The following is a 15,645-nucleotide window of genomic DNA, read 5'->3' as shown; positions in this document are numbered from 1 at the left end:
TGCATGTCGGGTGTTGTAGTTTTCTCTATGCTGGTGTATTTGTTTCTGAGTAAAAAGTTGTTAGTATTTTGATTTAAAACAAGTGAGTTAAAACTTCTTTATATGCTCGTATGTTTTAAAACTTCAATTTAGCCTTTGGACTTTGTGGGCAGCTCACTGTCAATGGGCCTTGCCTGGGAGCTCAAGCTTTGGTGTCTTTTCATGTGATGTTTAGTCCCACATTGGAAAGAGACCCTCACTTACTCTGGTTTATATTCTACTTTATTCTCATTGTTATTACTTGGGAAGCGATGAGAGTGGAGCTCTCGTCTAAATACGCGCACGGCACGAGCCGAGCCGGGCTAGGCGGCGGCGCGCGTGAACCCGGTTCATTTTAATTTTTGTTACACTTTTCTTTTATTATTTTATTTTTGGCCTGGATTAGGTCCAGATTTGGTCCAGTCGAAGGGTCGCACCTCGGGACTTAACCAGCCCCAACGGTCTACCTCGGGAAGGTGGTCCCGTTGGAACCCTTCTTTTGCTCTCCTATTTATTAGGGCGAGTGGCTGGGTTAGGACAGCAGTGACATGCAGAAACCCTAGCCTGAGCTTCTCCCCTTTTCTCTCTTCTCCTTCTTCTTCACTGTTTTGCTGGATCTCTGAAAAGCTGTGACGGTTCGTTCTTGCGCCACCCTGAAGCCGGGACGGAGGTCGTTGTATCGCTAGGAGTGATTGCCGGCGCCTCATACGTGGAGGGGCAATCTTGCTTCTAGGACAGTGCAATCGCACGCCTCGACTCACAGGCTCCATCTAATCCTTTATTCTCTATAGTTTTTATTTATTTCAACGTTTCTAAAAACAGTGGCTAAGTTGTTTTCAAACAAAATTGTTTATACAAATTTTTGACTAAAGATTTCGAAAGAGAACTAATTTTTCCAACAAAAGTATCGTGAAGAGCCCGAGTACGTGTATGTCAGCGAAGTGTGAGGAGGAGGATGTGGAGATGGAAAAAATTGGGGTTGGGAAAAACTACCTTATGAAATATTAATGAAAGAAGATTGTAGCCAATCCAAAGTCGTGCTCAACAATTCAATAAAAATATTTTCTTAAAAAGAAAATAGTTAATAAAAGACGAACATGAGCGCTGAATTTTTTCGCTCGATATCGTATTCGTATTGTTTAATAGATGAGCGAAAATGAGCCGGCTCTAGCTCGTGTTTAATTTATTTAATAAAAACAGAAACTAGGCAGTCCAGCTCGCTTGTTTGACTCGTTGACAGTCTAATACAATACTGTGTTTCAAAATCCCCCCATCATTTTCAAAGACAAATCCAATCAAAGAAAAGTAATTTTGCAACCAAATTAACATCCCAAAAGTTCACCATTAGCGCACTTCATTATTGGACAACACTTAACAAAAAAGAGCCAAACTCATCACCAAGTCAATGATCCAAGTAACAAAATGCTAACACTAGCTACCACTCCCTAACATATTATGACCCAAAAAATTAATGCGTTTATTATAAATTTTTGGTTCTCTCTTTTTATGACGGGAACAATCCCAAATCTCTAATTTAAAAAGGCAAATAATGTTATTATTATTATTTATCTTTCAATCTATAACACGTAATCCAACGCTAATTATTTTGGGGGCTCTTCGCAGTAGTAGTAGCAGCGGCAAACTCCGTCAAAGCACACGCCGTTACCGTTACTCTCCTTGGTGCACGCCGCGGCGCATGGGCCCTCCCTACACTTGCCTGAGCCAATGATCTTCACACACGTGTGCTCTGGTAGCCAATGATCACGCGCCTTTATTTCGACCACCATTGCTATATCAAATATCATCAAAGGGTAAACTTCAAATACCATTCCTCTGATTTCGTACTTTTTCACTTTAGTATCTTATGATTTAAAGTGTATTAAGTTAATATTATGTAGTTTTATTTTTATTTTTTCGTCAATTTTTTTCGTTAGTATTTAATTAAACTATATAAAAAAAAACTTCAGATACTCTACCTAGGTTTATCAAATATTCACTTTAGTACCTTTTAATTTTAATTTTGTCACTGATTTAACAAAAAAATTAGTAAAATCAATAATAAAAAAATAAAAATGAAATCACAATACACTAAATTGATACACTTTAAACCACATAGTACTAAACTGAGAAAGTATGAAACCACAGAGGTGGTATTTAAAGTTTTTCCAATATCAAATTATAAAAGTAGCAATTAGTGAACCTTATAAATAATTTCATAATACCGTCGCTATAAGATAATTTTATTATAAGAACATTTTCTGACATCGCTGAGGAAATTAAAACGTATTTATTATTTTTTCTAAAATTTTTTTGATGCTTTATAGCATCAAAAAATTATGACGTTATTAAGCATCGGAATATATTTTATCAATATTTGATATAAACATCACTACGTGTATACATAACGACTTTTTATTGATCGATACTTCTAAATGCGATGGTAAATTATTTTAGAACTTTTTATGTATTGTAAAATATAGAAAAAAAAACGTTCGTAAGTATTAATTTTCTTATAGGGAGTTTTCGTAAACTTCGGTTTGTGATCTTTTTCTACTGCACAACGGTGAAATCAATTCGGTGAATAGGGATTGATGTGCACCGATTTGTTCCTGCTGTTTACTTGATACATTAACACTAAAAAATGTAACGAATTTTAATTAATAAATACACATTCTTCAAGAGTACCATGTAGAATTACTAACACAACAATAAACTAAAATGGTCACAATTTTGTGAAACTAAAGTATTTACATTTAGAAAAATAAGCTTCTTAAAAACTTAGACCTCGTTCGGTATCATTATATGAATTTTATATGATAGATGACTAAGTTGATGGGCTTCTTTATTCTTATAATTGCTAGGTAACGTTGCATTGATCCTACTGCATTTTCTTTAGAAAAACAATATAGAAAAGTATTAAAAAAAACAAAAGAAAAGGAAAATCACACCTTTTTTTATTTTGGCCAAATAAATCTCATATTGCGCACCTCCGCATTAAAATTTTTCAGTACAAAAATGTAAAGCAAAAAACAATAACGGCAGCCCCTAGTGTTGGTGACAAAGAATTTGATTATTAACATGGTTCTAAATTCGAAAACCTAATTGCTTTGTATTTTCAACTAAATTTATTTTTTAAAAAAATTAACGAAACGAATAACATATTATTTTTCTCTCTCTCAAAAAAAAAACCAATCATGGTGCAAGAAAGGGCCTGAATTTAAGGGTTTATGTAGGATACATACTTGAGGAAACCACAAGAAGCACTAGGAATAGAGAGAAGATGTGGTGGAAGCCCTTCATTCTTAGTGTTGTATCAAACAACAGAGGTAAAGGGTACATGTATTTTTGAAATCAAAGCAAGTTAATGGGTTTGCTAAAACATTTATAGTGAGATCTTGTTGAAACCATTTTTAGGCATGAAATCAATCAATTAATGGCCAAACATTTGATGATTTTGAATCCTGGAACATTGATTATTTAGTATTCTATCAGCTGTGAAGATATAGTGGATTAGGTATTAGGAAAATAGATTATGATTCCTAACATTTATAGAAGCATAGGAACACTATCCTTCCTGGGAGGATTGATTTGCTTAATAAAGCATGTCAAACAATGATACAAGGTTCCTTGCTGTTGTCTTTTTTTTTTTTTCCTTTTTTTAAAAAAAAAAAAAAAATTCTAATGTATTGTGTTGTTAGATAGAGATTAAGTTTGTGATAAAAATTCTAGGAGAACAATCTCATTCAATTGTTAGATAACACTCGGCGCCGTTTTAGATTCGTACTGAGTACTATACATTCCAATGAGATGCATTCGAATTTGGCTAAGATGAAGAACATACTAGCGAACTACTCGCAAGGCTTCATTCTTACTAAGCATCTCACGGTAAATAAATTTTTTAACCAAGTTGATCGCAATTTTGGTTTAGCTATAAAACATTGCTCAAACTGATGATAGAATGAAAAAGGAAAAATTTCACGATCGGTCCTCAAACTATGAGGCTGATGACAGTTCAGTTCTAAAACTTTTATTTGGTGCAATTTCTAACCTGAACATTTAGAATTATTGCAATCAAATTTCACAATTCAATTTAGTTAATTAAATATTGATGCATCACTGATGTAAAAGTTAAATAGCAATATTATAATTGATGATGCATCAATAATTAATATATGTCACTTTTACATTCGTGGTGTGTAAATATTTTAATAAATTAAATTGAGTTTTGAGATTTCAACTCAATACAACGCAAAATTTTTCATCATTTTTGTATGTGAGTTTTTTTCTTAGGGTAAACTTCCACTTGCCTTAGTGGTTTAGCATATTTTTATTTTATCATCCAATGATGCAAAAAATTAAACTTAACTACCCTATAATTTATCTTTAATTTTACTGAAAAAAATCTACCACCAAGTAGGGTAGCAAAGTAAAGTTTTTTAAAAAATCACAGAATAATTAAGTGTAATTGTTAAACTACATGGTGGCAAAGTTTAAAAAAAAGAAAAAAAAAAAGAAAAGAAAAAAAAATCAGTTAAACCTTAGAAAAGTTCAGCGCACCTTTTTAAACAGTAGGATGACAAAATAAAAAGAGGTAAACCACATAAGGGCAAATTGAAATTTACCCTTTAGACAAAAAAACCGTTGAGATGTAACTCACTATGAATGGACTCACCAATTTCAATCTACTGCAAAGTGAATTACAGCCTTTTTCAAAGTTTAAAATTATTTTTTCAGAAGTGGTTTTGAAGTTAAAGAAAATATGAGGAGCAAAACAAGAGAAGGATCACTAATCCATCTCCTTTTACCTTCTAACCCTACTTCACCCTCCCTCATGGGTTACTTTTACAAGTGATTACGAATTAAATACAGGACCCACATCAAAATTAAAAGTCAAAAATCATTTAGCAGAAAACAGACATTTAAAATGGCTACTGCATTGCTTAGTTCAATACACCTGAAGAACAGTGTACTTACTACTACAGATTTAAAGCTCAGGAACCCTACTCATACATTAAGCTACTTCCACAACTACTTACACAATATAAAAAAAAAAAAAAAAAAAAAAAAGATTCTCTCAGAAGTTGGTTGTCCAATTCAGATGACCAAGCTGGGGCTGCTGGTAGGCCCCAACCTGGGGCCCAGGAGCGGCCCCGACACTACCACCAAGTGGCGAAGGGACCTGCTGGTGCACCAAGTGGTGGGGGCCCACGATCGAGGCCTGTTGCTGCGGATGGTACAAGCCTGGGTATTGCACATTAGAAGATTGGGCTGCTGCGTTGAAAGAAGCATGGCCAGCGTGGGTCGGCATGAAAGAGGCGTGCGTCGCTTGCCCCGATAAGTTGTAGTACTGAGGCGACTGCAGAGTCGGAACCTCTCTTGGCGTTTGAATCCAGATGTCAGATGTCTCTGGCTGTAGATTACATGCCCAAAATATCTAGCATTATGAGGTTTAAAGCATAAATTTAATGGTTAGTTGGAACTTAGAACTGTCAGATTCTATCAGATAGCAAATTTTTTATAACAGTTAAGTTGGAACATGAAGTATACTTATCTGACAGGAAAAACAAAGTATCGAGCAGTCACAAATATACCCAAACAAGTCCATAGCTATTTTACTAACATTATAAAATTAAGATATTGCCAAGATGCCATAATGCATAGTACTTTAAAGTTCCAATGATACCTGTGGATTTGGGACATATAGGTTGTTGTCTTTAAATTTCACCCTGGCCATCTCCTCAAGGCCAGTCGTACCACCAAAGGCACCAGGAGAACTGATAGTAAAGCCCGCTGGATGGGTGTAATTTCCATATCCCGTACCAGAAGGAGCCGATTTATACTGTGATGCTCCATACTTCAATCCGCCTGCATTCAAGTGCGAGCTCCCACCAGGCATCACGAGATAATTGCTTCCGTTTGGTGGATGTGGATAGGCAATATTAGTAGAATAGTTTGGCATGGCCATTGGCGGGACATAGACTGGGGAAATGATGTGCCGATATGGCATGAAATTCGGGAAGTGCGAGATATGGACTTGCGGGTATAGCTGCGTAACAGGTTGTGGCTGAACCAACTGTTGCTGCTGCTGCTGCTGTGTTGTGACAATAGCAGGACTGCTACTGCTGGCAATATGTGAACTCAAACCCTGCAGATAAGAACATGTATAATAACGAAAACAATAAAATGCTCCCTAAAAATATAAAACAAAGTAATAAAGGATGTAAAGACTGTCATACTTCCACTTAAAATCACCAAGAATAATAATGATGAGCAAGTTCACTACTATTTGTAAATAATATAATAAAATCTTGAATATTTTCAACTAGAGGTACCTCAGATGGTGAATCTAACCCTAGAGAGTGGACGTTATCCCCTATAGCAGTTCTGAAAAATGGGGCATCATCACTCGTATGGCTGTCATACACCTGTTTAAAAAATAAAAATAATATAAGATTTGGGAGATATTAATACAAAATAATTTATACATGAATAATAAATAATTTATCTTAAAGCACAAAAAAATATCTGGTGTTAAATTATAAATTATTCTGGTTCACATAGTACTTACTGAGAAGCTGGGCAAGCTTGGAGGGTTCTGCAGCTTTTGTGCCTCTGCTGAACTGAAGAGGGGGCTGTCACTTTGTACTAACCCAATATCTGCATAGTCGTCTGCTTTTTGAGAATTCAATGACCCGTTGATTTCCTGTGGTGTTTCATCAGTTTCCGCAGCTGGTGCAAAAGAGTCAAACTGCAAAGATCTCTCTAGGTCATCTATGTCTTTGTGTTCAGAAGCAGACGCAACCTCATTGGAGACTATGGGAACTGATTCTGATATACTGCCAGCAACCAAAACAGCAAATATGATTCAGCAATTTTTACAATATCTAATAGTAAAAAGTAATGAATAGGAATGATAAAACGACGAAGACACCTTGAACAAGGCTCGTTAAACTGTTCTGACTTTTCAAATGCCTGAGAAGCAGAAGTCAATCCCTCAGTTGGGTCAAGTCCCACACCAAAACTGCCAAACGTTAGGCAGGCATATTCAGATTCTGGCACGCGAAGATGTTCTGGAATGATGACATGTCGATCATCTGATATATTAGCTTGAGAAAGTTTGTTCGACAAGCCATTAACGTCCACTGCGCTTAAATTGCTGGTATCAGCCAAAGCAGCAGCAGGAGTTGTCATGGTCACAGCTGGGCTAATGGTGGTGGACTTTAAACTTGTTTTTGGCTTCCACTCCATGTTGCGCTGCATGGCTGCAGAAATCTATTTGGAATTACAACGCAATGACAAAGCAAAAGAATGAGAATTTATATCATATACTCGCTTTAAGAAGCTAATTTATCTGATAAACAGTGGCATCTACTTACTACTATTATGAACATCACTGGTGAATGAGTGTTAACCTAGAATACGATCAATATACAAACTTTTAGGAAAATGCAACCGTTTCTTGAAAATTCGTCAGTGCATCATCATGGACTGCACAATTAGAGATTAAAGTGCTATAACAGTTCAGGGTCACACAACGAAGAATAATTTCAAATGGTCTACCTAAATGGCTTCTGCATAAACACTTTTTGTCGTGGTTTAAGTTCGTACCAGAGAGATTGATCTATCCTCCAAACAAAATACTATCAGTCAGATGTAGATGCACGCAAATGAATGGAAATATATCCAGGTTCAAAAATATTTTCCGTGGAGAAAGATGACAATGCAAAATCATAGTTGCATAAACCAATTCAGTAACTACAAAACCTTAGAAATCATCTAAATAACTACAGCAACTAGCAAATAGCATTGCTCCAACAAGGTTACATAGTAGGAATGTAATCAAATAAGTGCAAAGATGAAGTGTCTAGAAAGCATACGTACAATAGATAAAAACAGAAAATTTCACAAGAAAACAAATTAATGATAATTCTTACAGTTACAGTGCACTATATAAACCATACCTTTCTGGTGACCTGCAGATGGCTGGTGCGATTTGTTACTGCGCTGGGAATATCTAGTAATAGTTACACCACGCAACATAATCTCTGAAGCAGGAGCTTGGCTGGTTTGACTCCCTTTAGATGTGTAAGCAGAGAGCCCAGACAGTCCAGCCAAATTGGAACTATCCTTTCCCCAAATAGGATCAGGATTTGAACTGCTAGGAACAGATGACTGCGACGGTCTACGAGCACCAACAACTCCAACTTCACGACGAATAGCCCCATGGGTTCCAGCTGCTTTGGATTCAGGAGATGGAACGTGAACTGGATCGAAATTCAAGGAGTATACCCCAATTGAAGATTCAGTTGCTGAATTTTTTTGAGGGCTACTTTGCCCCTCTCTTCTTGCGTGAGGAATAGTTGTTGTTTCACGTGTCTGTCCAGGCAGTAAGTGCTTACAATTTTTGGCTAACTCTCGAGATGGATGGTACTTCACTGAATTCCTTGTAGATGAATGTTTTCGATCAGTTCGCACATCAGCAGAGCTACAGAAAGAAAAAATGGATGAGCAAAAAATGTGAAAAAGTCTGAAAATCTTCTCTAAAGCAAGCATTCAATACATGAAACACTACCAGCATGATGTATAACGCTGCTGGACAGGAGAAAGAGCACTGGCGTCATTGATACATATATCACTAGATTATCTTTACAACCTTGCACATAGCCATACAAAATGCGGTATCAGACTAATCAAATATCTCAGAGAGGAAATTTATAGCTTCATCTAATGGATGATGTTCCAAGTTATCAGTTGCTAACAGTACAATGATGATAGCTTACAAAAGGCATCCTAGTATATACATAATTGGAAAATTTCATGGAAAATTGTTTAGTCACCTCACTAATTAAAGGGCGTGATTCATATAATTTTTATTTTTGCTCACTAGTGATCTGTTTGCAATATTATTCCTTCGGAATCATGATTCCTAAACATCTCAAACATTTCACATTTACTACTAATTATTTATGTCACCTATTTTTTCCTCTTGTGCATTGCGCAAGATTAAAGCTCATACCTACATGAATGTGAGTACATGAGTACATGTAGTAACTAAGCTGATGTGGTTTTGGTGGGAAATAATAAAAATGTGCATAAATAAATATATGCAACGCCGTAGCGGTATTCATACATAAATGTGCCCCGTAGAATAGTTACATATATGAGTATGGCTAAGTATGTACTTAGATGTGCATATTGATACACACTAAAATAAGTCTGTCTCGTTTACTATATATATGCAGTGAAAAACAAGGAAACATAGGAGAAAGCTTGGAACACTAAAAATGCAGCAATAAGCAAAAAGAATAGAGAGCTGATGACAATACTGTACTGAAGGTGGTAGAATCAGAAGGAAAAAAAAGAGTGATTCAAGGAAGTGCAAAAAATTTAGACCTCTTCTCAGGGACATTGGATATTGATTCCTCATGTTCAGGAGATCTGTGTTGAGCCAATTCTGTCTTTTTCTCCATATCCTCATTGTTATTCATTCTGTTATCCCTTACTATGCGAAATTCCTGATTAACACCTGCATCTAACAAAGACTATGCGTCAGACAATCTATATAAACATCCAGTAATAGCAAAATCATGCACCTCATTCTTTAGATGAAGTGGAACACGCGACAATAGTAGATGTTTCAATCTAAGTCAATAATGAGTTAATATTCAATTTGGCTAGAGTAACAATAAAAACATTCTAACGTAAATAATTAAACATAATATAATGAAAACAAAGTTCATGATGGGAGGATACAGAAAATCGTTCTCTTTTCCTTCAGTCAATAAACACAAGAGACAACAAATTATAGCTTGATGAACTTAAGGAAGCTGCTAAGAGAAACTTATTTACAAGAAGTAACCAAGGAATCAGACTGCAGATAGAAACCATGTAAATCACAAAAAATTATCATTGGGATGTGTGGGAGTTTAGTATATTTCTGAATTTCTTTCTTTACCTATATATCGGGCAGTAATATTTTAGCAGATTCACCGGCTCCTATGATCCAACATTGCAAAGCTATATATATATATATATATAGAGAGAGAGAGAGAGAGAGAGAGAGAGAGAGAGAGAGCTACTCAATAGAAATTGCATTTCTGATTATATATACTCTAATTTGTTTCGGATATACGCTCAGATATTCTCAGTAACTCAATGGCTAACAAGGGTCCTCTACTTTCAGGAGGCATGACCTCTGGGTCTGATTCGACAAGAGAAGGAGGTACAATCTGGAGAAGTTAAAGTTCTAATATCTTTCCTTTTTCGGTTTTATTCCGTGATGTGAATTGCAGAATTTTTGCATTCTGTGTTCAAAAATATAGCAGTTGCTAATCAAATTCTCATCTGATTAAGTAATGCATGGAATGGTGATCAACAAAAGGGTGGTACAAATATGAAGTGATGCCCGGTAAAGAATTTGGTTTTAACAATCACTCACTGCTTTATAATTGTAGATAGGTAAAAGGAAACAAAATATGAAGTATCCTTGCTGGTCGGCCGAAACCCCCACCCTGAGAAATGGTATTTCTCCAATTCTCGTTCAGACTAGAAGTTAATTCATATTTAGTAAGAAGTAAAAGTTTAATTTCAAACAAATTTTATAGATGGTTACCAAGACAAGTAAATACAAACAAGTCCAGCATTTTTCCAATTAAGCACTATGCTTTGAGCAAATTGAATAACAGGTTGATATATCTTCCTACCAAAAAAAAAACCAAAGAACAAACCCATAATACCTAATTACCTACAGTATAATTATATTTTGCATCTCATATGCAAGATCGGAATAACAAGCTAAGAGGGTTCTGTATTACCAGTCATCGCACTTCGAGTATTAGCTCTTCTACGGTCATTGCGAAACCCTGGCGAACGGGAATTTGTCCGTTGACCATTGTGCTCCACTTGTTTTCTAGTATCATTAGAGCTCTTATAACCTGCTTGCTGAAATCATAATAGGACACATCTAAATCAGTTAAAATGTTAGAAGTTAGAAGAAACGAACAAGCAGAACAGACCAAAATACACTAACAAATAGTTGGATCAATACAATTAATGATTTCCAGGACTTCCAACCTAAGATGGTAAAAGAGAGTAAGCATAAAAAATTGTTGCAAAAAAAAACTTCACTCTAGAACTAAAGTGAACAGGAATTAAACAAAAACAAAAACAAAAAAAAGATAGGTGTAACTAACTCCAATATCCTGAAAGAAGGCACTAATGCAATAAGCATTTCAACAAGTTCGAACACATTAAAAAGATTAATCAACAGTAGAAAAGTCCTCCACCATGGCGAACTGATATGATTTGAAGGCTCTTGTTCCAGCATGGTGAACTAATATGATTTGAAGGCTAAAGAAGTCATCAATGCTACCCACATGGAAGAATATGATAGTCTATGCTTGCCATATATATATATATATATATATATATATATATATATATAGTTGAGCTAGAATTACCTATCGACTAGCACGGGCTCCTTGCCACCCATTGGTTTTCGATGCATAGGAGCTCCAAATGACGATCGCACCGAGTTGAAACATGATCTATACACTTGAATGTTTAGAATCAAATTTCAAATCTTTTTCGACATTCATTTGTCCTAATAATCAAAGAGTTTCAAAATTTGTATTTTAATGGTCAATAGAGGCGTTTGTTCGTTTAACGGCGTAAAGATATCCAAACATCAAATTGAATTTGTTAGAAAATTATGAAAATGTTTAAAAACCAAGATCTATACTCTTGATCTTGATACAGATCTCCTACATCATTTTTTTAAAAAGAATATTCATTTTCAGCCGTTTCATTTTTGTGTCCACTCGATGGATAAAAGAACATGTCGAAAAATGTATGAAATTTGAACTTTCTAAACACTTTTCAAGTGGTATAAGATATGTTTCAATGGTGTATTCGTCGATTTGGAGGCTTCCATTCATCGAAAATAATATGGGTGGCAACGGAGCCGTTTTGTATCGATAGTATTCTAGCTCACTCTTCTCTCTCTCTCTCTATTATATATAATATATATATATATTTAGCAGAGAGAGAGAGAGGAGAGAGACGAGAGAGAGAGAGAGAGAGAGAAGCAGAGTGGGCTATGCTGCTATTAGGAGCACAACTAGCCCTGTGCTTCTAAATTCCTAATCATTCCATCAATTTGATGGTGGTTGGGATAAGAGAGATAAGAGAAATTTGGATATTATCAAAGAGATAGAGAAATTGAGATACCCATTTTCTTCTCAATTTTTCTCTCTCTTCAATACCCAACCACCCATCAAATGATGAATTATTTTAGGAACTTGGAGCCAACAGGGATGCTATGTCCCAATAGCACAGTAGCCCTACTAGTATAATATATAAAGAAAATGGATAAAATTTCAAAGAGCGAGAATTGTCAATTGGGAGACAACGTGTGTCTCAATTTCTCCTCAATTTCTTTTCTCTTTCTCATTCCTAACACCCATCAATTGAATGAATGGTTAGGAACTTAAGAGCCAAAGAGCTGCTAAGTTGCTCCTTGGATAAGCCAAATAGGCCCTACTATTATATATATATATTATATACTATATATAATATATATATAATTATATATTATATATATATTATATATTAGAGTCTCGGGTACTACTACTATCAATAGTACAAGCCTTGGTACTATTGAGTTTTCTACCGTTTGATTCTACCTTCTTGATCATTTTCACCCATTAGATTATTATATTTTAAACCAACCACCACTCAAAAACCTAGGGTGGACCACTTATCAACTTTAAACCGAGAGACCACTTATTATCCTTACCGCACATCTTTCCATCCAACCGGCGAAAACTCCCAATAGTACCAGAAGGCTCTGGTACTAATTATTAGTATTCGTAGCATAATTCTTATATTATATATATGTGGGCTTACTATCTCTTATGAGTTAGAACCCCCCTTGTTCATAAATTTCTAAACCGTTGTATTGATGGATTGATGTGGTTAGGGATGTGATTGGGTCCCCACTTAAAATGATAGTGAGATCTCCTAGGGTGGGTAGTGGTGAATAGTAGTTGGATCTAACGGGTTTGGAAATGAGTCATGGATAAATCTTAAGCGGCCGAAATTATGAGTATAAAGAGCCCAAATACTCATTAAACAGTATCAGTAGCCGGGATCTATTATATCATATATATATATTATATATTATAATATGGTGTGTGTGTGTGTGTTGTTGCAGATTCCGGCTATACCAGCCTCGTCGCTACCAAGTTTTCTGCCGTTATTATCTTACCCTCTTGCACCATTTCTATCCGTTTGATCTACTATGGCAACAACACCCACTCAACCTTAGGTAGGGATGTAATGTGGGCCATGACTGGGCGCAGAGCATCGGCCCACTTTTACCCGGAGCCCGAAACAAGCCAGAGGCCAGTCCCGGCACGGATCCGGCCCCAAAGTCGAGGCCGTGCCGTGCGAGCCAAAGATTCTTGGACCCCAAGCCTGGCACGCCCCAACCTGGGACTGCACGGGTGCGGCCGGCCGAGTGCCGCGGCTTCGGGCTAGCACTTTTTCGTTTTATTAATTTTATTTAAAAATATTTAAATTTTTTTTAAAATAAAAATAAAAATATTATTTTCTTAAAAAAATAATATATCAGTAAAAAAATTTAAAATTTTAAAATATATTAAAAATATTAAAATTTCAAATTATTTTAAAATTTTAAAATTTTTGGACCAAAATACCCTCCCAACAGTCAAATTTTTGAATATTGGAAAGGGCATTTTAGTCCAAACCCATCTCCCAAGGGTTTGTCATAACAGACCCTTGGGAGAGCCCCAAAGCCACAGCCCAACTCCCAAAGGAGTTGGTTTTTATATGCTTCAAGTGATATAAATCATGTTCAACAATGCCGATCATTGATTTGGAGGCTCCATCGAAGAAAATATATGGGTGGCAACGCAGTCCTTTTGCTACCGATAGCATTCCAGCTCAACTCTCTCTCTCTCTCTCTCTATCTCTCTCTCTCTCTCTCTCTATATATATATATATATATATCAAAGCCAATAATAGGATGTTCTGATACAGTGATCAATAACAAAAAGAAAAAATTAACATGATACGAGGAAATTCAAATTCTCAGTTTAAATTTGTACAATGTTTACCTCTTTCCTCTTGTCCCTTTTTCTCTTTACCTCATGAAATGGATCTGCAATGTATAAACTAAAAGCATCGAATAAGCAAAGCAGCAGAAAATGGATTAACATAAACAATGATAGCATATAACTTGAAATTAAAAAATACATCAGTAATAAAATTCATCATTCTCACTCCTAAAAACTTGCTAAAAGGTAAAACCAACAATACACAATAGTCCAGATCACTATTCTTGCTTTTTAGCTAAGTACCAAACAACATTTGACAGAACATAATCTAAATTTTCTGCTGATATATTTCCACAAAACCCAGATTTCCGTCACAGCAATACCTCTCCTGCCCTATTAAAGTGCTATCTAATATGTACGTAAAAGTGGTTTTTAGAAATGGTCACAATATGTGTATTTATATTGTTCGTGAGCTGTAGACGATAGTGGAACTCAGTTGTGAGTACAGAGGGAAACTATTGACTGCCCAGCGCACCGCACCAACCCATACATCACATGTGATCAGCCGTCTAACTTGTTTTAAACTTTTGATCAAACCATCCACAATGGAATAAGTATTAATCATGAAAAGGCTGCAACTATGTTGGGGGAAGTATTGAAGCAGGATATAGGATGGAGGGCTGATGCCGCAGATCACTTGTGATGCAGATCAGCAGTTACAGATAATAATTCCATGCATAGCATAAGTCAGTATTATTAGACGAAAATATCAAGAGTTTGACATTCTGCTCTTCAATATCACGAGTCAAAGGACATTTGCAATGTCTTCTATACGTAACTAGACTGTCAATTTAACTTCCTTGGAATTTATATCCTAATCCTTCATATTGCAAGTACAAGTCTACCACAAATTTTCTAAATTCAAATTAATCAGTCCACCCCCTGATATCTAAACCATGTGCAGCTAAGTAATCAACACACAAAATGTTCAAAACTACTGCCTATAACACTTTAAATAAAGAATAGACAATAAAAAACGATACAATCAAGCCGATCGCCACAAAACAATTACCTGCATTTCAAAAGAACACTCTTTTGACCCCTAAAAAAGCAAAAATAGAGGTCATATTTAACATATGATACTACATTTCTACTCCCCTAACCCAAGCGATCATATTGTAGCTACATGAAATAGCGAACAAAGAGCATTGCGAAGGTTAGCAAAGCGATGTTAAGCCAAAAGAACCGACCTTGGGTGAGCAACTTCTGAGTCGTCTCGTTGGGATCCATGTCGGTCTCCTTGAGCACGGCATAGATGTCGGCGTCGGAGTGGTCGCCGACGATCTCCTTGATGGATTGGATGGTCTTACGGATCCGAGCGGAGACCACCTGGTTCCCGCCCTCGAGCCTCGAGCCACCGCCGCCGACGCCGACGCCGACGACGACCATCTCTCGCCGGAGATCGCGCGCGTACGGGGAATGGGAGGGCGCGGCGNCAGGTGCGGGGAATGGAGGAGGGTGTGATTTGGGAAAAATTTTGGGGATAATT

The 15,645-nt window shown here is 36.2% G+C and overlaps 1 protein-coding gene across 4 annotated transcripts; it reads right to left on the bottom strand.

Annotated features, from left to right (window-relative positions):
* LOC109711862 (cell wall protein RBR3) lies at positions 4,933-15,585 on the bottom strand. 4 transcript variants are annotated; one of them, XM_020235179.1, is made up of 10 exons: positions 15,347-15,585; positions 14,157-14,200; positions 10,833-10,959; positions 9,412-9,550; positions 7,980-8,503; positions 6,950-7,280; positions 6,587-6,854; positions 6,351-6,443; positions 5,702-6,163; positions 4,933-5,452 (listed from the first exon to the last, which is right to left on the bottom strand). In XM_020235179.1, exons 1-10 carry the CDS (start codon positions 15,543-15,545, stop codon positions 5,093-5,095), a joined length of 2,547 nt encoding a protein of 848 aa, XP_020090768.1. In that variant the 5' UTR covers positions 15,546-15,585; the 3' UTR covers positions 4,933-5,092. The 4 variants fall into 4 exon arrangements, with proteins under 4 accessions (XP_020090768.1, XP_020090770.1, XP_020090769.1 ...); XM_020235181.1 differs by having other exon boundaries at positions 4,933-5,428; XM_020235180.1 differs by having other exon boundaries at positions 9,412-9,544.

The sequence above is a fragment of the Ananas comosus genome, linkage group 6 (assembly GCF_001540865.1).
Source record: "Ananas comosus cultivar F153 linkage group 6, ASM154086v1, whole genome shotgun sequence".
NCBI classification, from domain to species: Eukaryota; Viridiplantae; Streptophyta; class Magnoliopsida; order Poales; family Bromeliaceae; genus Ananas; species Ananas comosus.
This window is presented reverse-complemented; position numbering and strand designations above follow the sequence as displayed.